We start from the raw sequence: 25611 nt of genomic DNA, 5'->3' as shown, positions 1-25611 counted from the left end.
ACACTTGAAATCTTTGTTTATGACATGGACATCCACTACCATGAGTACTGCAGTTTCTTCTCTGTCCTCACTCTACTTTACAGCCTGGCAAAACGTTGAAGTGGAAATCATGTGTCTTTCCTACAGGTGGACTGGATTTCTTTGGCTTCAGCATCCCTATTCCTCAAGTGTAGCTACCACTTTTCCTCAAGGTTCATGTTGTCTCTGTACTTGCAGTTATCCGTTGTTCTCATTTCTCTTCATTCTCCATTTCATTCCACTTACTCTGCCCAGTGTTTTCATTCTACCATTTCTATGAGACCTTTCCTCCCTTCTCATTTGTGTGCTGCTTTAGTGCTACCCTTCAACATGTGTCAGAACTTCCTGCTGACAGCAATATACATACAATGCTGGTTTTTTTCCATGTAAACTTTCACTTATTTTGCGAAGCCCACTGATGATAATTACCCATGTAATAAAACTAAATATTTTATGTTGTTTTTTTTTTTTTTTTTTTTTTAAAGCATGTGATTTTCTAAAATGAAAGGCCTTTTGAGGTACTCATCTGCCAGGTGTCACCTGTTGAAAAGTTGGTGCCTTTTTTTCATTCCCCTGCAGGCTATCATTCATACTTGAACAGCTGACCAGACGTTTTTGGCACACAGACTCCTGGAGAAGGGGAGAGTGCACAGTGCCCTGCTGCAGGTGCATACATGCCACCCCATGGACTTACATAGTCTAAAGATCTGAAAGGGGCAATCCCCAGCTATGGTGTAGTGTTGCAGACCTTCTCTTGTCAAACAGCCCCACGTGCTTCTCTGCTTACATGGACTAGTGTGTGTCAGGAGAGAAGAAATCAGAGATGTGTTGGCTGCATGGACAGCAGCTCTGTTCCCAGTTAGTCTGATGTAAATATGAAGTCAACAGCTTGCACCATTCAGGAGTCTGTCCTGCACCTTGATAGTCTCTTTAATGGACTGTAGAATCGTAGAATAGTTTGGGTTGTAAGGGACCTTCAAAGATCATCTAGTCCCAGCCCCCTGCAATGAGCAGGGACATCTGCAACTAGATGAGGTTGCTCAGAGCCCCGTCCAGCCTGGCCTGGAATGTCTCCAGGGATGGGGCATCCACCACCTCTCTGGGCAACCTATGCCAGTGTTTTACTACCCTCATTGTAAGAATTTTTTTCCTTATATCGAGTTGAAGTCTACCCTCTTTTTGTTTAAAGCCAAAACCCCTTGTCCTGTCACAACAGGTCCTGCTTAAAAGTCTGTGCCCATCTTTATTATAGGCCTCCTTTATGTATTGAAAGGCTGCAATAAGGTCTCCCTGGAGCCTTCTCTTCTCCAGGCTGAACAGCCCCAACTCTCTCAGCCTGTCCTCACAGCAGAGCTGTTCCAGCCCTCTGACCATTTTTGTGGCCTCCCCTGGCCCCTCTCCAACAGGTCCATGTCTTTCCTGTTCTGAGGGCTCCAGAGCTGGATGCAGGACTCCAGGTGGGGTCTCACCAGAACAGAGCAGAGGGGCAGAGTCACCTCCCTCGACCTGCTGGCCACGCTGCCTTTGATGCAGCCCAGGATAAAGTTGCCTTTCTGAGCTGCAAGTGCACATTGCCGGCTCATGTCCAATCTTTCATCTGCCAGTACCCCCAAGTCGTTCTCTGCTGGGCTGTTCTCAATCTCTTAATCCCCCAACCTGTGTCAATGCTGGGGGTTGCCCCAGACCCATGTGCAGGACATTGCACTTGGCCGCCTTGAATTCTCTCTCATTCGTTGCAGGATGGAGTATGCAGTTTAACCTGTCACCTAAATGCTACCAAGTTGCACCATACTAAATTTTCACTGTGACAATTCTATAGATAAAAATATATATTAAGATCTGAAATGAGACATTTCCAAATAATTTATCTCCACATTTTGTTCAAGCCAGATCAGAAACATTTCTTCTTCCTTTTATCTCTGTCTTCAGAAAAGCATCCTTTGTCCATTGCTCCCATTGTCCAGAGTTTACCGAGAGTCCTCCTGGTTTTAGCCAGTGTGGGTTGGTGGAAGCGTGATGTTATTAGGCATGGCAGTCTCTCGGCCTGACAGTACCACCAGAGATGAACCTGTCAGGAAAGTCTCCGCCAAAAAGTATTGCTCAAAGAGCTTTTTGTCAGATTACTTGGACACTTGCCCATGAACTATGACTAACATTGCCTCTTAAAACATTCTGTATGTTTATTTTATAAGCCATATGGCCCAAACTGTCTTGGTGTTATATAGGTGTGAAAGAAAGTGTGGAAGAATTTAATTACTTTGGACTTCTGAGCTTTGCAGTAAGAAGTTTCCATGGTAATGTAATTACTGTATTGTGTTTAATATAATTCATCTCTATTTCCCCTGTTTATTTCTAGATTTTTTTTTTTAATCTTTCTTTTGAAAAGTGATGTTTTCAGAAAACAAAACGCCCCTAAATCATTATTCCTGTAAAACTATCGTTGTGCATATTATACCTGAAACCAGATTTGAAATATGTGCCTGTTAGGAGCTGAAAGATTTCACCTAAGGGTTTTGCTAATGTATTGCTGGAAGCCTGTGAATATATATCTTTCTGCTCTTGTGGGAACTTTGCAGAATAGTTAAGAGAATCTGAATTAGTAATCCTCACTAATGAGTTAGACCCTTTTCCCTTTGTAGTCCCTTTAACACTTTGTACCTGTTAAAAATGGTAGGAATACAAAATAGTGGACAGAAGCTTTCAGACCAATAAATATTTAAATATGGCTGGGCTATCAGTTTCCCTTTACAAGAGCTCTCACTGAGTGAAGTGATGAATGTGTTAAGAGTGACACATGGTAAGCAAACGTAAATCTTCTCTGAGTGTAGTTTTCTTAAATTATAGTTAGATTTTATAAAAAATTTACTATAGTTCTGCTGTAGATTTCTCAAAGAAGTAGTAACCAAATTCCTAGGTGACTGTTCTTGGAAAAGTAATGCAAGAATTGTGCTCAGAGGATGATGCAGCCTGGGTGTTTAAAATACAATGCAGGTCTGCCTTTTGTGTGTCCTTAATCCGAAACCGGGTAATGCGTCAGTATACATTGACTTGTTATCCTGCAGTCTGTTAAATAATTGTATGGACTTGTCCTTAGCGATGCATTTTCTTAGGCATTTTGTCTTACAATCAGTGATTAAAATATCATTAGATAACATGAAGATAATTATGATATAAATCATGCAGAGATTGCAGTTTCTCTCTTCTGACATAAATATTGTGTGAAAAAGATGCAATGTAATACAAAGAAAGGACAAAATAACAAATCAAGGAATGTGCACACATGCATATTTCCTACCTAAATTTAAATGAATTCCTACACAAACCAGGAGAGTCTGAAGATGGCTGTGAGCTCGATCCTGATTTTTACCTTACAACATACTGAAAAATGATCTGTGATGCTAAAGGTGGTTATTTTTGGCAGGCTATATCAATTTCCTATTCACACAGCAACTGGTGGCAAGTAAAAATAATCCTGTTTCAGTACCAGCTAAGAATCTGCTCACATTTGGCACATGAAAAACGTGCACAAATAAAATTTAAGATCCCTTGCTCTGCTATTTCATTCGAGCCCACTCATCAAGTTTAGTTTGCTGCCATTTGAAAGCTATTGAAAAGCCATTAGCTGGCAGGACTGTGAGAGCCGCAGTGCAGCAGCACACCTCAGTGCTGGAAGAATGTGGCTGCAAGTGCACACCAATTAAATCTTTCTATTTCTGGAGATGTGGGATTAGGAGCGGTGTCAATCAATCGTGCTACAATAGCACATGCAGTAGTCATGGTTCAAGACGCACAGAGGTTTACCATAACTCCAGCGGTCGGGTGAGGATGACTTGGAAGCCTCTGCAAGATCCTGGAACAGAAACTGCATTAAATAATGTATTCTGAGGTATACTGGATACCTGAGGAAGGGCTCTAAATAATGCATTTTCTGGGCATGACAGTTGTAGCAGAAGAGAATGCTGAAACCTGTAGCGAGACTACAGCCTGAGATGAAAGAATGTCTCATTACCATTTTATCAAATGCTGTAAGTAACAAAATGGTTATTTTGATTTCAAAATCATCTTTTTCATTTTCTGAGGTATGTCTTTTCAATGCGCATGCAAAGGTCGAAGGCAGATGCTGCATGATGCCAACGTGGTAGTGGGGAAGGGGAGATGTTACTTTGCATGTGAATATGCAGGCAGAGCACAGTGTTTCTTTTTCTCCTCTGTTCAGAGGCAACTTCATTGTGTGTGTGATAAAGCTGTCATTCTGAAGTTCACACTGATGGGCTTTTAAAACTTCTGTTTAAATTAACCACCAAAGACAATAATATCCAGAAAGAAGAAACATGTCATTCATAGCATTAAAGACGACTATAAGGACAACCTTGGACATGGCTCTTACACTTTATTAGGGTAATACAAATGAGAATAGCTTCATAATTATGAGCACATCTCATCATTTATTGAAGACCAAACACTTGTATTCCCTCCTTATCAGAATATTTAGCTGTTTGGTGTGACAGACTTAAAAAAAAAGAATGAACTTTTAACCTTGAATCATGCAAGCTGCCTCTGTAAAGACTGAAATTCGGATCTATGCTAAATGCATTGATTCAATGCAGAGCAAATTCCTAGCAGCATTTTTTTTCTTTTTCTTTTTTTTTTTTTTTTTTTTTTTTTTTGTCTGGCTATCAAGGCTGCCTGTCTTTCTGTACAGTTTTTGAGCTTTTTGGTGTTGCCTTTTAAAGCATCCAGGGTTTGAGTGGAAATTGCTGGTTTTACCTCATATAAATGAATTGTTGTTTAGATACTTGTTTTGGACAGCCAGTAGTACTTTCTTAGCCATGGGTATTTTTTACTGTGGGACTTGGAGAAAACTTCAGCCTTCTAGTGATTATGTGACTGGTTTTACATGACAAATCGCAGATTGCTGTGAAGATTTTTGCCCCAGATTGTGGTCTTTGATGACTTAAGTGTAGCAAGAACATTTCCGAAACTATTTCTAAAGTACTGTATTACAGTTAAGAGACGAGTAATGTGGTTCTTTGCTGTTTTAATCTGAAATTAAGGCACCCTGGAAATATTTTAGTAATTCAAGGAAAAATGATTTATGAGGGTTTTCTCTTGTCTGGATTTAATGAGGCTTGTGTATGGAACTGCTTTTAAAACTGGTGGGAGTTACAAGGCTAAATTCCTTGTTCATGCAGAGAAGCACAGATCAGTTTTACTGCATCGTTTTAAAGGGGTAGTCTATGAATAAATCTTTGAGCTTGTCATGAGATTTGATAAAGGCAAATGAGGAATTTGCAGCATAGTAACTATCTGGAAGGTGTCAGAAAAGTATTGTTCAGTTTTTATTCACCTTGGAATTACTTTCTTAAAGTGAAACTGTAGTGAATATATATGGGCGTGTGTGTGTGTGTTCAATAGCATATTAGATATGTAAGAAACTATAGGTTCCTTAACTGGAAAGAGATTGGGATGACTGTGAGTTTCTCTCATTACAAGGAAGGAAATTCTACTTGTGATGTGCATTGCATTGGTTAGAGGGCAGGGATGAAGGACTATAACACAGCAGAGGGAAAGGTGAATGTACAGCATTAGTTTTGACAATATTATTTGTTTCTTTTTTTCCAAATTCGGATTTTTTTAAATGAGTGATTACCACTAAGTCAGTATATTTTACCACATACTATTTTCATTCCAAATAGTGTGATTTAGGAGACATGGGGTACTGGTTGGAGCCTGCAAGAAGGATTTTCTACTCCTTGTGTTTTTCCATACAGAATTGACAAATGTGTTTCCATCTCTACCTGTAATTAGAGAAGGAGAAACACTTCCTCTGTGATCCTACCCTGAGCGTTACCATTTGACTTAGCATGCCAATAGTCTCGCTGATGTTTGTGTTTGGCAGACAGCTGGGATCAAATACAGGTCAGGGCCGTGTGCAGGGTGGCATCACCAGCGATATTCTGAGATGTGCTGAGAGCGGCTGAACCTCACAGGGGTTGACATGTGGCTCTTCACACCCTGCTTTGATTTTAATCCATTTCACCAATGATTTCTGCATCAGAAGGAAATGACATTGCACCAGAGGAAGTGCATTTGCAGAACACTGTCTCTTGGTCTACTTTGGGGAGAGGGGAAGCATCAAAAAGATATAAATTAATAGCACTTTAAAGATAGAATTTTATGTACTGTAGCACTGTGTGCCTGGATTTTGCATGTGTTTGCACTTTGTTTTTTTAATCTCTGCAGAGATTAAGTGTGAAGATCTGAGCTGAGAAAGGCTACAGCCATTCTCCTATGGCATTAGCACAATTTTCCTAATCTTGCCTTTTTTCAGTGCGCTGCTCCCACTAGAAGGCTGTGAAAATGAGACATACTGTCACCATCTTGTCATATGACAAGGAATAGTGTTCTCAAACTAAAGGAGGAGCAATTCAGGCTGGACATGAGGAAGAAAATTTTTACCATGAGGGTGCTGAAACACTGGCCCAGGTTTCCCAGGGAGGTGGTAGATGCCCCATCCCTGGAGACATTCCAGGCCAGGCTGGACGGGGCTCTGAGCAACCTGATCTGGTTGCAGATGTCCCTGCTCATTGCAGGGGGGTTGGACGAGATGACCTTTGAAGGTCCCTTCCAACCCAAACTCTTCTATGATTCTATGACTCTGATAGGATCTTTTGAGACCCAGCCTTGGGAGGTCTCTAGTCCACCCTCCTGCTGTAAGTAGGGACAGCTGCGTGGTCAGACCAGATTGCCTGGGGCCATGCACAGTGAGGTCTTTCATCCCAGTAATACTCTGGAGTAAGGCCTGCTGCAGCCGTCCTGTTGTCTTCAGCTGGCACCTGCAGCATTTAAAACACAGGCTGGGTGCGTGTCTGCCTGTTTGAGCGGTTTGTGTTGTCGCTACAAGTGCCCATCTCCTTTTTGCAGCCAAGTATCATTGCTGCCGAGAGCTGGCCCTGTCTGTGCTTTTCTTTGGCAAATAGCTGGCGTAAGCCGTTTAGAAGCGAGAACAGTGGTACATAGGAGAGTACCACATGTTATCTGCCAGCTGCTGCGTACCATTTTATCTCAATGATTTGTGTGACAGACTGTACAAATGAACATAATTTTGCGAATTAGGCAGCACCTTGCTATCTTCTCTCCCTTGTATATCCAGTTACGACATAAACATCATTTAAATGTTATGGCTGTGGTTTTCCACCTGTGCTCTTGACTTCCTTAAGGGATCTGTAAAGGTAACTAAGAAAAATAGTGTTTTAGTCAGGAGGCGTAAATTCATTACTCAAGAGTCTGATTTCTACTGCAAATGCTGTAGAGGTGCAAAAATGCAAACAGAATTAAAACCTTGCTAAGAAGTTGCAGTTGCGCCAGCTGAAAATCTGAGCCAAGTGAATTTATCCAAATATTAGGATCATCAAATCTGAACATCAGCATCTACTTCCATTCTTTCTGGATTATCTCTCTTTCTGGTTCCTTTATATGAATTATGAAACACTGAATTGTGCTTTGTTACAAACCAATAGTTACAGAGATCTGGGATGGAAATACTAATTAGACAGTTATTGGTGAATTAATTCAAGATTTGAAAAAAAATTCAAAGGAAATGTAATAATTCTCTCCAACATCTAGCCCTTATTACCTTCAGCCTCTGAATACATGGCAAGGATCGTCCATGGAGAAAATTAATTAGACTAGAAGACACACTGAAAGATTTGGCCTTTAAATTTTGCTATATCCTCTTCAGATATCTTGTAGTCCATACTGATTTATTCCTTCTTTTCACTGCCTCCAAATCATAGTATTTTAAAAATCCATATACTACAGAGGCCTTTCCTTACATTAAAAAAAAAAAAAAATCAGGCTTGACTTTAGTTTGCAAATGCCAGAGACCTTTGTCATATAATTTGTCCTGAAAGGCTGAAGCCAGCAGCAATGTAGTTTCAGATATCATCCTTGAGCATTTTTCACACTAATGCACAAAGTACTTGGTAACAAAATTACCATTGTATTTATGAATGAAAGAAAAGTAAATTCTGTGGATTATTTTTATGATTTCCATTTTATTTAATGTTACCTCACTTTTCCAGAGCTTGCTGTTTCAGTGCATTTTCTGTTTCAGTAAAATTATCAACCACTAGAACTCTCAGAATAGTTGGATGAGCATTTCACCCATGGTGGTGTCTGTCCCTTTTCACCAGGGTTGTGTGACAGACTGCACTAGCACGTTCCAGGATACTTCAGAGGAAAGAGGCATATCATGCCAAACTCTCGTTTAACACTTTAAATTCAGCCTGTGTGCATTTGCCAAGGGATTCAGCTGTTCTCACATCACCCAGAGTCTTCTGAGGCTTCAGACGTACTACAGCGATAGCTCTACCTGAACCTTATGCAGCTTGGAAAGGGCTGGGGGGAAGATGTGATGTGATACATTAGTTTTAGTTTACAGAGGATGGGGACTTGATCTTGATTCTTGCATGGATGAAGAGACAATGCTGCGGGTGAAACACGTGATACCTTCTTGTCAGCTTTCTTACTATGAGACAGCCTGTGGAAATTTGATCTGGTTTCAACAGAGTGAGTTGCAGTAGCTTAAACTGAGTAAGAAGAAAGGAGGAGCTTGAAAAGAAAAATTGGAGACCTCTCGTTGGTCAGTGATACAGGAACCCGTTGCCTCTATGGTGGCAATTGTGCAGGATGTGTGATGACCCAAGTGAAGGTGACACATAGGTGCTCTGTCACATTGGATGATTAGTGAGGTGAGAGAGCTAGCAAAGTCTTCAAAGTCTTTTCTGCTTCCTGTGACCAGGATTTCTTCTATTCCAGGTTGGGCAGGAGGTGATATTCATTTATTTAGTCCATTTTATGGTGTCCCAGGGAAGTCTCATGTCTTCTTGGACATCCTCTGCCACTGATTAGGAGCTCAAGTAAAAGTTATGCACATGGTAGGAAGGAGGGCTGTAAATATAAGCAGAATGTTCGCACCAGTCCCCATTTAGCAGCCATCCCTTTAGTTTAGGTTGATATTTCATGATCATGTCAGCTAATGCTTGTGTCACGGTTTATTTCTGCAAAGAGAGAGCCAAGTACAACATGGCTGCAGGGAAAACTTCCTTTTCCTTCTACATGCTTACGACACCGTGACCTATGGCATAAGGTTAAGACTACTACTGAAATGAGATGCCTAGTGTGACCGAGAGGACCTGCCTGCTGAACATGAGACCAGGAGGAAGAGACAGGGGTCACCTTCCCTGGAAGGCCAGAATGAGCAAGAGGAACAGCTGTGTGAGATGAGCCACTGCTTGGGAGTTTTTAGATCCCGTAAAGATGCACAAAGCAATGCCGGGGGAATAAAGAGATTTTGATGAAAGGTATTTGTTAAAGAACCTTATACTGTAAAACACAGCAAAGGAATGCTAACATGACACACAGCATTTCTTATTGTGTTTTGGGAGACTGAATCTGAGTCTGATGTATTAGTGATACACAATGCAGATTTTTTTTTTTTTAAGTTTAGTCAGTATGATAATTCAGATTGCATGAAACATATCTTAAAAATTAGGTAAAACTCCTTTTTAATTCTGCAGTCAAGAGGACCTTTTTTTTCTTATAAACCTTGATACAAGTAGAGCCACAGTTAGAACATTTTTACTTCTGTTAATCTCTCTGTACCTCTGTCTGTCTCACTGTAATCACAGGATAGGTGCAGGCCAACAGGGAGAAAAGGAAATTGTTTGCCACCTATGAATGTTAGTACTTCTGCATCATAAGTACCAGCTTATGATACTATGTCTATTTATTTATTTTGATTCTTCATTCCTTAGGATCACATGACAATGATAGCAACTCAGCATTATTTTGTGATTTGAACTCATTTTCTACCATACCTAAATATCAAAAAAAGGATAGAAATCATGACATTGGATGCCAGGAAAGAAGTAAAAAGAACCTTTAATTTAATATCTGTATTTAGACATAGGAAACGATATTTAGAAAAATATATTTTAGGTTGGCAGTAGCCCATTTATCTTTGCACTTCTGTAATTCTGGTCATCTAATTTGTCAAGTGTGCCTCCAAGGAAATAAAACTTTCCTAACTGTAACAACTGCTTAGGATAGCATTTGGAAATTACATTAAGATGAAAGTTTATATTAAATTGGTATTTGGAAAAATACATTTTGAAATAATAGCAAGAGAAGCAATATTAACTTTGGCAATTGAAGGCTACACAAATTCCAACCTTGTATTCAACTAAAAATAGATTCTATTTATAATATTTTTCACGGAAATGACAGTCATCTGAAAAATAATTTCTATGTCATCATTTTGTTTCCCACTGTAAAAATCTGCCATGAGAGAGTAGCATCAGCATTTTCTGTGCAAAACTTAGCTGTGAACTTGTAAGGAAAAAGAAATCTCATGTTTTGGATATTTGGACTGCTTTTTTTCTTCTGATATAGTGATTCTGCAGACAGCAAAGAAATCTAGCCATCCTGAAAATCAGATGAAAGAAGACTGTAAAGGTCAAAGTATCATATTTTCTCACCATATTGGCACAGCATGCATGAAGCTTCAGAATTCTGATATTACATTTTTGGGAATATTGCCGTAAGAACAGAGAACAGAAAAAAAAAAGCCCAAATATCTCTATTTCCACATATGAAATTGTAGCCATATAGCCACTTTTCTCAAGGAACATATTTTCATTCCTGAAGTAACTTCTTGCTCCATATAATCACAGTTCCTTTCTTTCTAATTTTAGACAAATTAGTATGCTGCATCATAGCAAATTTTATGCGGTTGGTAAGCTGTAAAGGCAAAGAGAAAATTGTTTGATTTGACTGGAAACAAATAAAGAGTTGTCTTAATGCAATTTTTTTATATATCATAAAGGAGCACAACAATTTTTTTTTTGTTAGATTGTTTCTTAAAAGGTATATTTTTCATTTGTGTGCTTTCAAGCAACTGCCTTCACTGCAAACAACAACAAAATAAGATCTGCTAAAAGAAATCTTCAAGTTCTAGTATATTGACTGCTGGACATACCCTCAGGTAACAGATTACATGAGTCAGTTTGTTGTAACCTGCAGAAACACAAATGCAAATACTTCCGCCAAATCTGTTTTCCTTGCCAGTGACATTCTTGTACACTGAAAGACAACTGCCCATGACAAGTTCCCCCTGTCTGTACGGTGATTTGGAGAGCTGGAATGTAGTCCATTTTAATCTGATTTTGGCCAGTAAGAAGCAAACTGGGAAGGAGTGTGGACAAGAGGGCCCAGCGCAGAAGTGGAAGAGAATTTGGTTATTTATTATAATAATAGGTTTTTACCTAGCCAGAATACAAACGTTTCTGTAGGGTTTCCACTTGGAACTGTGCTTTACTCTCTTTTACCTCATAGTTTATTTTAAACTAGAAAATGTTATATTTGAGAAGGAGGAAAATATGGGGTCTGATATCTTTGGCCGTAAATCCTGTTACGAGTGTCTCTCTATGCAGTACGACTTTTCAGGCGAGATCGAAGTGATATTCAGAGGATGCAGACAGGCAGTAGATCTGGGCCATACCACCTCGGGCTGGTGGACTCCTGCTGTGGTACCATTTGAAGCAAATCCTGTTATGAAGTATGACATATAAAATATATATGAGACCTTGTAAAGACATGTACAGAAAATAGAGTGATTTGTTAAGGTCATATTTTAAAAACTAAATGATGGCTTTCAAATGTGATCTTTTTACTATATAAGGAATAAAAGCTTCCTCCTGTAAAAGCTTTGTAAATGTTGACACCTAAGCTGAGGAAAAGGAGGGAGGGAGGCGTGTAGAAATTTCCCTTTTTTCGGTCTTTATGGGGTGGGTAGTATTGTCTTTAGGTAGCTTATTGCAGCAGGTTCCAAGGAAATATGTGAACTCAACGTATCCCTTACTCAGCAGTCAGTTTATGTGAAACGGAAGAAATTTTATATTTAGATTGCAGATTAAATTAATACCTTGCTCTTCAGATGTTTTGCTTTGTACGCAATTATTTGATTTTGTGTGCTGCAGTACTAATGTTAGTTGCAGAAGTGGTATGTGTAAATCATGCAGACAATTGTGAAAAGTAAGGCTCTTAAAGGAATCTAAATGGCGCTTAGTTCCTACTAATCACCAATGAACATATAGATTTATTGTGTCTTTGAGAGACACTTTTTCTGTCTTGTGAGCAGTAATGTTGGAGTTGCAGTAATTCGTTTGATTTCTACTTCAATTTCTTCAATGGCTTTGAAGCATTTATATATGTTTGTCTAGTTATTTCCTCAGTGAAGGAATTTGAAGTTTCATGTTGACTAAGAGTCCATTCATTGACACTATGCCTTTTATAATTTTTTTCAGATGAGATGAAGCTGCTCAGTTTCTTATTCTTCTTCTTGTTGACAAATGGTCAACAGGATTTCCCTATTTCAACTCAACCCAGAAGTGATACTGCCATGCATGTTCACAAGCAAGTGTGATAGTGATTCCCTGCACTTTTTTTCTTACGTTCTATGTGCCCATATGCCTGTGCTATGGTGTTATCTAGCCACGAGTATAATGCTAGATGGTAGATGTGGAAGGTGACCTTGACAGACTATTGTAAACTCTGTTGTCAAGACAGCTGCTCAAGCTGCTTTCATTTTCACTTATCCCTGAAGACCCAGCTGGGACGAGTGACCATCGTTGCTATTCTAGCCAGGTTTACCTAGGATGCACCCAATAAGCATCGCCCCAGCAAGAGGGAGATCAAAGTCTTTCAGATGTCAATGGTGTAGCTCCATGTACCAGAAATTCTGTTGGGTTTCTTCTCCGCTTTACTGGTGGGTTGTCTTGACAGAACTGTGCTGCAGGGCCATCCTCTGGAGGTGCCCAAGCTGAGTGAGAGACCTGCCCTGAGTGCCAGAAGCATTCGTTGTTGCTTTCGTTTGGCTGTCCACGCGTTAAACCAAACAAGGAATCTTGCAGTCTCACCTCCTAATCTTATCCATGTACGTTATTTTTATCTTGGTAATCTGCCTAAATTTACACTGTATTAAATTAGTTTTATTGTTCCAAATTCCATTCCTTTTTATGCTGTATAACCTTTCTTTTTTCCTTTCACCCTTCAAATTTCTGTTAACTTATCTCTCCTTAGTCACTGCTTGGCTAAGCTATGCATATTTAATTCTTTTCATCTTTCCTCATAAATCAGTCCCTTAGGCCCCAGAACCACTCGTGGTAGTTTCTTTTGAACTGCTCCAATTTGACTGTCTAGAATTGAATGCAATATTCCAGAGAAGTTGCCTTTCTGCAGAAAGGAGAAGAGCCCGTTTCCAATCCTTTTGCTTTTTGAGAACTGCGATGGCAGTCCCTAGATATATGCTGAAGAGTGACCAAAGGCCTACATATTAGCTCTGCTGCAGAATTTTTATTAGCTCTACTGTACTCTAAACTACTTTTCCATCTGCTTTTACTTTACAGTAATCTCTGTGAGTGATTAGATTGCGTGTAGAGCCGCAGTCAGCTTGGCATGGGATTTCCTTTCCTGTGTGCTCGCCAGGCCTTATGGTTAGGTCTAAGAACCACTGTTTCCTTTTTGGCTTTTGCCTATCTGTGATGTATGATACTGAATATCCTCATACCCTCTTTGTCTTAACCACATGTACCTTTTTTCTTTTCTCTCTCTCTTTTTTTTTTAATTAAATTTGCTGCATGCAGGCTTTTGCAAATTTTTATTTATGTGGTTTCTGTAAGTCTCACATGCTATCTGCTTCTCGATCCCTGGCATATCTGCAGCCTAAATAGTGATATCTGAGAATGTCTGCGATGAAAGAAGTGCCTTCGGTTTTGAAACAATCTGATTTTTTATTTCTTTGTTCAGATATTAATTTACAGTAAAACGGTTATTTCTGCTGCTGTTCAACTTTCTCAGCACCTTTGAGGCATAGCAACTGTAATTTTTGGCTTCCTCTCACTGTGTACCTATGTGTTAATTCACCCTCCAAAGTTGCAGATTTACAGGTATCAGCAACAGTCTTAGTGTTTTTCACCGCTTATTGTCATCTGAGTGGCTGCATAACAAGCCCTTCATATTATACTGTGATGGCAGGGAGGATTTTCCAGTGCACCTATTCCCAGACATGTGTCCTTCCCTCTTCTCTGTCCTATCTGAAAGTGTGAACTAGAGAGAAATTTATTATTACATCTCCATTTACTGCACTGTAAGGAAATAGCTCTTCATAGCTTATTTGCAACTTCGTGAGTTTTGCATTGCAGCCGAACAAAGACAGCCAGGTCTGTGAAAGGGCTAAAAGGAGATATTTTTTTCTAAAGGACTTTTCCTTCTTTATTGTCATTTGGCAAGCCCAGATGTTCTTTTCTCTCATTGTGCCTTCTGATTTGGAGCTTCTTGTGTTTTACTTTTTGCTGGTGTGATTTATAGCAATTTAGGTTATTAAAATATGACCAAATACGCTGATGTTATTTGCTCAAAGGCTTTATGACTAACAAGCTTTATTAAGTGCTTGCTATTAATCTAATAAATATACATTGCTTGCTTCTGGAAATCTGATATAATTAGTGACATAGATTAATCGATCCAAAAGTGGACATAAGTTTATAAGGTTTAGCTCAAACAGCCAGTTGAGTTTCTCTTCTACATAGGCAGGGAGTTTGGCTGTGTTTGTTGAATAGGCTGGCACAGAGTTAATGACTTTTGCCTAGAACACAAAATAACCATATGTTACAGACTGCTACATGACATAAATCATAAATGACAATGCAGAGCCCTCTGTTATACTTGATTTGTTATTATTCAGTCTCTCTTCTATCACTACGAAGGCAAGATCCCAAACTGGTTGATTCTTCGATTTAAATACAATAATTTTTTAGACAATGCTGCTGTAGCTTCACTGAATTGCTGATAGATAGATAATAGAGTCTATTAGAAAGCCTGCAGAGTTGATTAATAGTGCCTGATAAGTAACTTTTCCTTGGTATCAAGCTGGAAATTGATTGCAGTTCCTGCTTACCAGTCTAGTCACATCGAAAGGCTCTTGAAGAGCAGCATACAGGAGCAGGATTTTATAAGAGAATGGTTGCTTGAATGTGCTCACGATTGCTCTTCAGCAAAGACAGAGTTGGGTATTAGACAGAAAATGAGGAACCTTTGTATATCGTGTCATTTAAGAGCCCTGACTTTGTAATTACACCCAAAAGAAGCTCTGTGGAGCCAAGAAGAGAAGCACATCAGCTCCCTTACTGCAATGTTATTTATTCTTAGAAGACTTGGCATGGATTGAATTCTTTACATTCTTTACCAGGTAAATCGTTTACATTTCTACTGTTCCCTCATGATTATCTGCCTGTGGGGTGAGGAGGGAAACCAGGAAAAAACAAAAGGAATAAGCCCGTCACTACAGTGAGCAGAGCACTGCTGACCTGATGAGAAAATGCTTTAGCCATTAAAATCAGGCTGAGTGGCTACGAGCACCGTGCTTCAGTTACAGCTTAATAAACGTAATGGAGAGGCTGTTCAAATGGTAAGCAATTTCCCTGCGCCAAACAAAGGATTTTGAATTCCAAGTATTTTGATACTGACCTTGACACTGCAATTTGAGATGGATTTATATGATTCTAGCCCCTTCTGTGGCTAAGAAGTGTGTCTTTTTGGAACTGGAAGATCAGTAGATGATACATAATAACTTCTGATTTCTGAAGAGAGCACCTCTAAAAATGCATTTATATGTGGTCCAGACACCATAACTTCAGTTAGGTTATTGTATTTATATCAGTGATTTCATATGGAATTCAGCATAAATACTAATAAATTATTATTTCTAATTTAATATAATACATTAAAATATTATAATTTGCATTGTTGGTAGCAAAAAACATCATATATAGTAAAGTCATTATGTATAACAGCAAAGTGCATTACTGAAAGGGACAGTGGTCTAGTTTCTTGTCTGATTTCTGTTATCAAACATAACGTGTAAATTAATGCAGCTTTTTGAACTGGATGAAGTTGCACTATTTTACACCATCCAGGTATCTGGCTCTGTAAGTGCCAAAGCACGTGCTGCTTCTTACATGCTTTTCCCACTTAGAATGTGGGAATATCTTTGTTAGTACTGTGAATATGTTTAGCTAGCCAGATTTAAAAGTGTCATGTAACAGTACAGTTTTTATAAAGAAATGCCAGGGTTTTTTTGTTGTTGTTATTTAATGAATGTTAAGCTATTTAACAGTTCATGAGAGTCGTTGAAATTTTCAAATATTTTATCTTTCTGAAATTCAGAACAATTTCAGTTATCTAAGTTAGAATGCAGGTGTTTAATTTTGGTTACAAAGAGGGACTGATACTGTATCTTTAGCAAGAACAGACCAAGATTGGACCTGAAGCGTGAGAGGACCCAAGCCAAACTGTGTGTGTTTCAGAGGGTTTTTTACCCTTTTTCTTTTAATGAGATCAGGATGCTTAAAGAATATTGCTTGGGTGGCAGTCTCAAGTAGATACATTCTCAGAATCCAAGGTTGCCATTTGTCTAGCCTTCTACATTTTGTTTCCATGCTGTAAAGACCATAGTCATTCAAACACCCAGAAGTGTACTCATTCATTGTTTAAAATATAATCAAAATCAACATGAATGTTTACATAAATAAAGATGAGCATATATTTTAGTATTTGCGAATTTGTAGTTTGAAACATTACACACCATAATTCTGTATCACCTTGTTTGAGATGCTTGCTGCATTTATTGATGTCAGCAGTTCAGTTGTGTGTGTGTCTTTAGTGAAGAGACAAGTTTCAAATTTGCCATACTTTGCAAAACTCACAATTCCCAGGGTCCAGTAGTACTTACCTTTCTGAATCACAACAGCAAATATTTATATCATGTGAAAAGTCAAAATACAATACGTATGAGCACAAAGTTTTTTTGTAGTGCCTGTATGAACTTGTCTATAGGTATTCAGCTTCACATTCTGGAAATGTCTCCTGACGTGTGATCCAGATTAGAAACGAACATAATCACCCCCAGGCAATGTGAATTACCATCGGAGGTGCACTTTTTTAGGACGACTAGACTCCCAATTTAAATGCCAGAGCAAGTGACTAAAGTTAAGTGACACAAAGCCATAAAAAAAGGAAATATAAAGGAAAGCTGTATCAATATGGCTTCTGAAAAGTGATATGGAGAAAATATTCCTACATACAGTAAAGTTACTTGGGCACAAATCACCTGCAAGGGGTGGAAGAAAATGACTGTGGCAATCACATTCTTCCTTTCTGTTTATATCCCATCACTCTCCCCAACCTCTTCATGTTGTTCAGGAGCTGCTGCTTGTAGTGCCACAAAATATTCCTTCTCTCACGTTTACAGTGAGAACTGGTGACAGCTCAAAGGAAGCAGCTCCTCTTTACTCAGAAATCTCTTTCTCATACAGGCAGGATCAAGCTCGTAATTTGTGTTGCAGTGCAACTGGCACTCTGTTCATTTGTAAATTGCTACAGTTTTATGAACAGGTGGTTTTGTAGCAATGATTCTTCTCTTTCTAGTGTTTCAGGCTGGACCCAGCCAGTGAAGTGGCTCTACACTAGCAAGCATCCTTGAAACATTTTTGGTTTGGTTCAGTTCAGTTTTTTTCCCATTAATTACAGTCGTAGTGAGTTCCTTTGTCCTGTGCTAGTTAATAACCAATGTGATATAATAAAGAGGATCTCTGGTTTTGATATTTCAGTGTTTCGTAAAGTTTTTAATAAGGTGTGCTTATATAGAAATACAGACATTAAAACCAGATGCATACTGACAATCATGTTTATTCTAGTTGTTTTGGTCCAGGGCATCTCATCAAATAAATAATATCCTGATAAGCCTTTTCAGTGTTTTGATGGGGACACTGCTAATGAGTTATCCAGTGCAATATACCATGACAGTCACAGTCACCTTATCAAATCACTGTATATAACTGTAACTTGTCATACACTCAGTCAAGAACCACATAGAATAGTCTTGTATCTTATGTAATGAGATATAATCTCTTACGCAAATTGGTTCAGAAGGCAATTTTTCTCCCTACCCACAAACCTTTCCTCATGCTACCACACTGCCTCCTGACTGGCATACTCACCCACAGCTCTGGTTGGGATCATGTTTTCTATATATCTTCTGCTGTTTGAATGGATCTTGTACAAGGTTGTTGTGCAGTGTGATGATTTGGGCCATTTTCCTCCTATGTGGCAAAGAAAAGGATGGACAACCCTGCTGCACATGTTATCCTTTAGGAGGCTCTAATGGCTTCTCTTTCAAGCGTGGCTTTAGCTGTCAGACTCTAAACAGTAACAGTTTACATCTGCCTAATAAAAATCTGAAATTTAGCAGCTGTTTTTTCTTGGACGTTTTTTGTTTGTTTGCTAGGTTGTTTGTTTGTTAGGTGGGGTTTTTTTGGTGTGTTTTTTTTGGTGTGTGTTTTTTGGTGGTGGTGGTGGTGTGGTTTTTTTGGGTTTTTTTGGTTTTTTTTACAGCTGAAGCTGTTTCTGCTGTTGGCAATGCTAAATGAGGACAGAGTGGCTGGCATACTTTAAATGGTAGAGCTTAATCTCGAGGACTGGGCCAACAGAAATTTTAGGCAGTTCGACAAGGAAAGTGAATATTTTCATGCCAGAGGTGATTAACCCCCTGCTCAAAGTGGCACTGGATGGTCCTCAGAATTTCCTCCAGAAGCATGTCTATAACCCTCTTCTGTTTGAGTCCAGCTCTCTCGGGGTGTTAGCCAGGAAGCTCTGCCTCTTGTACTCTTGGTGGTTTCCTGTGCTCATTAGACCACCTGCCATGGTCAGAGCAGGGATCTGCCTGGTTCTAAAACGGGGACTGAATGTTTCCTGCCTTGAAGATGAGCATCTGAAAGATTAATTCCGAGAGTTTGCCTTGTCTGCGTCTCTACCATATTGTTATAATCCAGGCTTAGCCTAATGAGGCTGCTGACCTGTGGGTACTATATCTACAGTCAGATACTGATCTCATGTATCAGGTTCCAGATGTGCTGAGAGAAAAAAAAACCATCTGCAACTCATTACTTCTCAGCTGGGACCAAGTGGATTTCCAAGTGGATTTCCAAGTGGATCAAGAGGCCTCAATCTGCTTGAATTGTTTGTCTCTGACCACATGCTGGAAATCTCTATGTGAGGCCAGTTCTGGCAGTAAAGCCCTGTTCTTCATGGAACAAATAGATGGGCACTTGTGCAGGCTGAAAGTCATTCTAGTGTAGAGACAGAAGACACCGAGACAGCCACGTCCTTCTTGAAACTGGAATCCAGTGGTATGAGCTCATCTTTGCTGTGCTCTATTTGACCAAAACATATAAAAGGGCATGTTATGACACTACAAGGGGTAATGGTTTTAAACTAAAAAAGAGTGGAGATTCAGGCTAGACATGAGGAAGAATTTTTTACAATGAGAGTGGTACAACACTGGAACAGGTTGCCCTGAGAGGTGGTAGTTGCCCCATCCCTGGAGACATTCAAAGCCAGGCTGGATGGGGCTCTGAGCAACCTGGCCTGGTTGAAGGAAGGTTGGACTGGAGGACCTTTGAATGTCCCTTCCAACCCAAACTATTCTGTAATTCTGTAATTCCATGGTAAAGTTAACTTGTTTGATTTCTCACCCTGGAGGAGCAGAGCACCGTGACAACAAAGGTGTCCTACAGCTTGCACCAGTCTCAGTTGCGATGTGGCAGCAAATACTGGTAGGAGGAACTGGTAGTTCCTCCTAAGAGCAGAGCCTGCACATGAGCTAAGCTGAGGAAAAGCAAAAATACAGTTACAGTTGTCAGCAAACAACACTGATTTACAGCTAAATGTAGAACAACAGCAACAATTCTCACCCTCAGTTGAGTTTTCTAGCTATAGACAGCAACTTCAGCTGTAGCCTGTCAGACCGAGCTCAAGCACATGGCTGCTTCATCTTCATGGAAGAGGAGGAAGGAACAAAGCAGAGGTAAAACTCTTGTACTGCTGGACTCTTAGCTGTGTTGCCAAACACAGTTTAACACAGCAAGCTGGTTTTCCTTCTGAGGTTGTGAGCCTGGCTGGCAGGCACTATCCCCAGATTTAGAAGTGTTAGGGTATAAGCTTAGAGTTTTACAAGCCAGAAATACTGTGTAGGCTTAAGGCATGGGTACTGAGATATTTTATGCAAAGCAGAAGATTTGAAGTTTGTTCATTCCCCAGTCTGGTCATGACAGAAAGGAGATGCAGTTGCAAACTGCCTGGGGCTGAGGGTGGTCTGAGCGCAGATCTGCTGTTTGGTTAGATGTTTTGAACACTGGAACTGAAGCGGGGAATAAAAATAAAGTTACATCTTCTGCAGCTCTACGGAGCTACCCTTTCATTTCCTTGTCTTTTCTGACATTCTCAGAAATAAAACATAGCATTTAAGGTCAAATGGAAAATTTTGTTTTATACAGAAGGAGTTGTTGGCTCTTGGTGTGCAAAAAGAGAGGGCTTGTGTTTTGGCTTAATGCAAGCCAATACTTGCTTCCAGTTTTTAAATTTGACAACTTGTTTTCTTCTAACTAGAAGGGCATGCTAAGAAAGGAACAGAAATTATAGGGAGGGCAAGGCTAGCCTGTGTTAAAATAAGTTGACTGAACTTGACCTGCAGAATTGTGTTCTGTGTCTCTTTCTGTCATGGAGATTCTCAGCAAGACACTCTGGGCACTTTTTTGCATAAATCTGGGAAGTCTGGTGTGAGACCTTGAGTTCTAATTCATAGGGAGTACATATAATATATAATAGAATATAATATATAATTTATAATATAACCTAACATAACAAATAAATAATAAAGTAATAGATATAATTTATAGAGTGATTGGCATGCAGAGCTAGGACTGTCACTTGATAGTATTTTCCTATGGTATTATGGTATATAATGGTTTATAGAATACTATGCCTTCAAAGCAAAACAAAAAACTTCAAGAAAATAATATAGAATTCTTGAATCGGGAAAATTAGTGATTTAAAAAGAAAATAATTGTCTTTCTGTTCTTCGGTAGAGAATGTAGATAACGCCCTTTTATCCCTCTTTTTTAATGAAAATAAATAAATATTTGTGAAGCATTTATGTGCTATGATGATGTGAGCTTAACAAAAGCCTGTCAGGAAATTATTAATTATGCTTTCAGAGCAGGGTTTGAATGGTATTCAGTAGATTAGATATATGTCAAGCAACAACGAGAAAACAAAGTGGTCATTTAGTCAGCACCTACTCAGCTAGTGCCCTGAATGAGGTAGGAGTCCTTTGATAATGTAATTACAGATTTAGCAAAATGGGTAGATAAAAGCAGGCCTAATTAAAGGTGCACTGTTGTGCTTAATTTTGGTATTTCTTAACTGCCCAGGGTGACTTAAGTCAACATTGGCTTCAAGAGCTCTTCCATCAAACTAAGGAGAGAAAACCTCTCTCATCTGGGCTTCTGGCAGTCCTTGAAATTACAAATTTGGGCAGCTCACTCCCATATGAAGAAAATTTATGTATGTAAAGTAGAATGTGAGAATCAGAAGTGGTTGAGTGTTCTCCAACCACTACATCAAAGGGTCTTAGGATAGGTTAGTGGGTACATTGTTGATGTGGAAGATGTGGACTCACATCCGAGGACTCAGATGATAAAATTATTGGAAAATCCCCATGTCTTCTTTTGTAACAAAACTGTCCCCTGAAAAGCAACCAGCAGCCAGAAGTCTCTTATGGTCTTCATTCTTCACAGGAAAAGAGAACATACTGGAAAAGAACATCACTGTTCTTGCAATGCCAGTAAAAACACCAGATTTAACGGTAACAACAAAAGAGGAATCTTACTTAATGCTATGAATGTTAGGATTAACTGAATCAAAGACAAATTTGTGATCGGTTTTCTGCACAAAATTTTCAGTATCTGACGGTTTCATTAGAAGATGACATTTGGATTGGCTCTGTACAATGCAAAAAAACCAAACCAAAGCAAAAAAATCATACACATAGTTAGGAATCTGAAATGACTTTGATGTTTTTAACAGATAGTTGCCTGAGTATCTATTGCATGCTAATGGACTCATTATAATTATGGTATGATGATTTTTCTTCTCACTGAATATTACGAATTTGCTAACCTAAAGCAAGATGAAAATTAATAAAAAGGAAGCCTGGGCATCAGACTGGCATTTCTCTGCATAATAGTCTGTAGTTTGTAAGAAAATGCAAGCCACTTGAATTATATTGAATTATTTAGTTATTTTGCCTGTCTCACATTTGAACTTTTAGACCTCTTTCTGTTCACATTTGTTTACGTGAACTGAGTTAGCTTTTAAAAAATGCATCAGTGATTTAATGGAATTAGTTATGTGTTGTTTCCAAAAAGAAAATGATGATGATATATACTCTCTGTAGTCAGCATTGGTTGAGTAGGAGGAGCTCACGTGATAGACTTACACACGGTTAGAAAGGACAATAAGAAAATTGGTGGAGGTTTCATGGCACATTTGAAAACACACCGTTGTATGATCTAAATGTGTTTGTCTTTAATTTCTTACAGGCTGTTTCCAGCTATGTAATGTTTTTCGGTCCCATGAGATGGAAATTGAGCAGTGCCTGCTGGAGTCCCTCCCTCTCGGCCAGCGGCAGCGGCTGGTGAAGCGGATGCGCTGTGACCAAATAAAGGCATATTATGAACGAGAAAAAGCTTTCCAGAAACGGGAGGGCTACGTGAAAAAACTGAAACATGGAAAGAATCATCAAGTTCATTTTAATCTTGCTGATATGATACAGGATGCAATCATACGTCATGATGATAAAGAAGGTACTCAGTAACGTTGAACTACTTTTTTGTTTTGTATAGCTAAAAGTTTTAGGGGAAAAGCTTCCCTGTTCTGCTTATGCATCTTTAGGGAAAATACAATTCACATTATGGTAATCATAAAGTGACTCTCATAGTAGAATATATAGGTATGCATTGCACACAACATATCTTAGCTTGTTACTGAAATCAGCCTTTAGAAACAAAATGAATTTAGTCTGAGGTTAATATATGTATAAACAAATATATTTCAAACCCAGTAAGGACCATGATCATCATTATATGTGGCCTCTTATATACCTACGCAAGCTATAGAATTTAACATAAGGTACTTTGAAAATTAATTCCTCAATTGTAGCCAAAATCTGCTACTAGTGACACTGGCCTGGCTAGAGCAACAAAATGGTGTTGAGCCATAGTCACATCAGATATTGGGTCATCTTTCTGGTTGTGAAATGATGTTTATATCCTTTTGAAATATGTAACCACATTTTAGGGGTTCTGTTTCTAGTTTTCTGGCATTGTTTGTCTCCCTGGTGCAGCCAATAGCAATCTGAGGAATTTTGTAATTTACTCCTCAAAAGGGAGCCAAACCTTGCAGTAAGGATCTCTCTATTTTGGAAGTCCCCAGGAATCCCCATACTGTTGTGTGGGAGGGATATAAGAAAAGAGGTGATTCAATGCTTTTAGCAACCCCTTTGCAAACAGATTTTATGGCAGCTCTTTGTAATCTCATTAGCATTAAACTACCTGAATAAGGGAGGCACTGAAATAGAATCACATTGCATGGATGAATTGGCAAGCTTCTCCTAATTTTTATAGTTTTGATTAGGTATGGGTTTTTTACTCCTGAATCTTCATTTTAATGGGCATTTGTTCTAACTACCATAACTTACCACTGTGGTGTAGTCCTACACATTTATATCTATACAGGAAATGAATCAAAGAGCTCTTCTCTTCAAGTGAGTGCCCAGGGCATCATTTATATTAATAATTAAGTTAAAAATAAGATTCACAACCTTTCATTCCACTCCACTAGTGCATAAAAGTACAGGGTTTATAAGTGAAGAACTTCTTCCTCCATCTTCTTATAGTTCCCAACCTTCTCTAAAAACCAAGCAGAATAATAGACATGACTTTTAGCATTCTGTAAAAGTCAGATACATAAGGCTATTTTTGACATTTATGCTGAAGAAATGTAGGTTGCTCACTGGAGTGGTGCTAGGGCATCAACAGTCTTTTGTGGTGTCCGTACTTGGCCTTGAGCTGCACCTGAATCAGACATAAAATTTAGCAGCTGCTAAGACTGAATAGCATAAGTATAAAGGGAAGGTACCTCAGGCAGAAGAAAGTAAGGTGGGGGAAAACCAGGGATGGTGTCCTGCACTTGGTACAGATAAAATAGGAGCACAGAAGCAAGGAGCTCAAACAGCCTGCAGACAACCCCAGTAGGACTAAGGACACTATCCTGAATTTGATGCCTGTGGTCCTTTCACAGGACTATGAAAAAATGTGATTGTTATGTTTAAGCAGCTGGGGGACCTGCAAATGTCTGTCTGTTGCCAAATGTTCCCAGAATGTGTTCGCTTTGAGCTGAATAATGGTATACTAAGAAATGGTATCATGTGACCCAGTAAAAACAAGAAAAAACACCCAAATAAACAAACAAATAGAAAAATTGAAACTCATGACATAAAAGCTGTTCTCCTACTATTGATGCTGAGTGGAACATCTAACCATAAGTCTTTAGAGAATATATCTACATTAGGATTTCAGTTCAAATTAGATGTATGCTTTTGTAGTATATATCATATCCATTTATTGGGTTTGCTCTTGCTTTATGGAGCAGGCAAACTAGATTCCTTTTAGATAAAACTGAACTGGAAGATGTGCTCTGGAAGCACACCTAGGGCCACCAAATATTAATGGGTTTTCAGTCTGTAAGGCCAGGCTGGACAGAGGTTGAAGTAATCCCACTGAAACAGGTATAGCTGGGGAAGTTGGGCTTTTGGCACCACCTGTTTCTCACGTCTATTTATTAATATTTCAGTTGTTTCAGCATTCATCATTCATTTTACACATCACTATATACTCATGGATATATAGAGCCAATAAGCTAATTGTGATGAAGCCTGATAATTGCATGGAGTATCCTCCACTTCACTGCAGGTTCACATCCATGTTATCTATACAGCTGGAGTAAATACAGCTCTGGTGTGAAAAAAGATCTGAAACCTCTTCTTCACTGGGTCTTAAGGCAGAAATGACTGCAATGTAAGGCTGCAGATGGGAATAAGCACACATTTCCTGACTCTTTAAATGTCACACCATCTCTTCAGCTCCCTGCTTTTGGTAAAAATGGCCTGGGGGACTGACAAAGAGGTTGTAATACTGGGTTGAGCCAACAAAGGTGGGAGACAGGTTTTAACAGCCTGTCAGCCTTCCTTTCTTCCAGTAAATCCATGTCTGGTCTTCAGAATCTGGCTTTTACTGCACAGTGGGCTCAGTAACCAACAGCATTTCCAAATAAGCTCAATTTGAATATAGGGAACAAAATTCAGTAATAAATATTTAAAAAATTCTTCTCTTTGGAAAAGCTGGGCATTGAACAAGCATTTTTTTTTCCAAAACTAGCTCAATACAAGTAAGTAGCAGAGAAGTACCTGAACATGAGTTAGTAATAATAATTTAATAACTTAGAATAAAACCTCTTCTGCTATATGAAGATCAGTTGTTATCCTACGAAAAAATGGAATTCAGACTGATCTCAATA

General features: G+C 39.0%; 1 protein-coding gene across 2 annotated transcripts in view; it reads left to right on the top strand.

Moving 5' to 3' along the window:
* Nucleotides 1-3796: 3796 nt before the first annotated feature.
* The window catches only part of MYO16 (myosin XVI), a 297728-nt gene continuing 275913 nt past the window's right edge, over nt 3797-25611 (top strand). For both annotated transcript variants that reach the window (XM_065626752.1, XM_065626751.1), the window contains exons 1-2: nt 3797-4043; nt 22578-22841. In XM_065626752.1, coding sequence (XP_065482824.1) covers nt 4016-4043; nt 22578-22841 — 292 coding nt within the window. In that variant the 5' untranslated portion in view covers nt 3797-4015. The remainder of the gene's footprint in view (nt 4044-22577; nt 22842-25611) is intronic.

Source organism: Caloenas nicobarica, chromosome 1, assembly GCF_036013445.1.
Source record: "Caloenas nicobarica isolate bCalNic1 chromosome 1, bCalNic1.hap1, whole genome shotgun sequence".
In the NCBI taxonomy this organism is placed as follows: Eukaryota; Metazoa; Chordata; class Aves; order Columbiformes; family Columbidae; genus Caloenas; species Caloenas nicobarica.
This window is presented reverse-complemented; position numbering and strand designations above follow the sequence as displayed.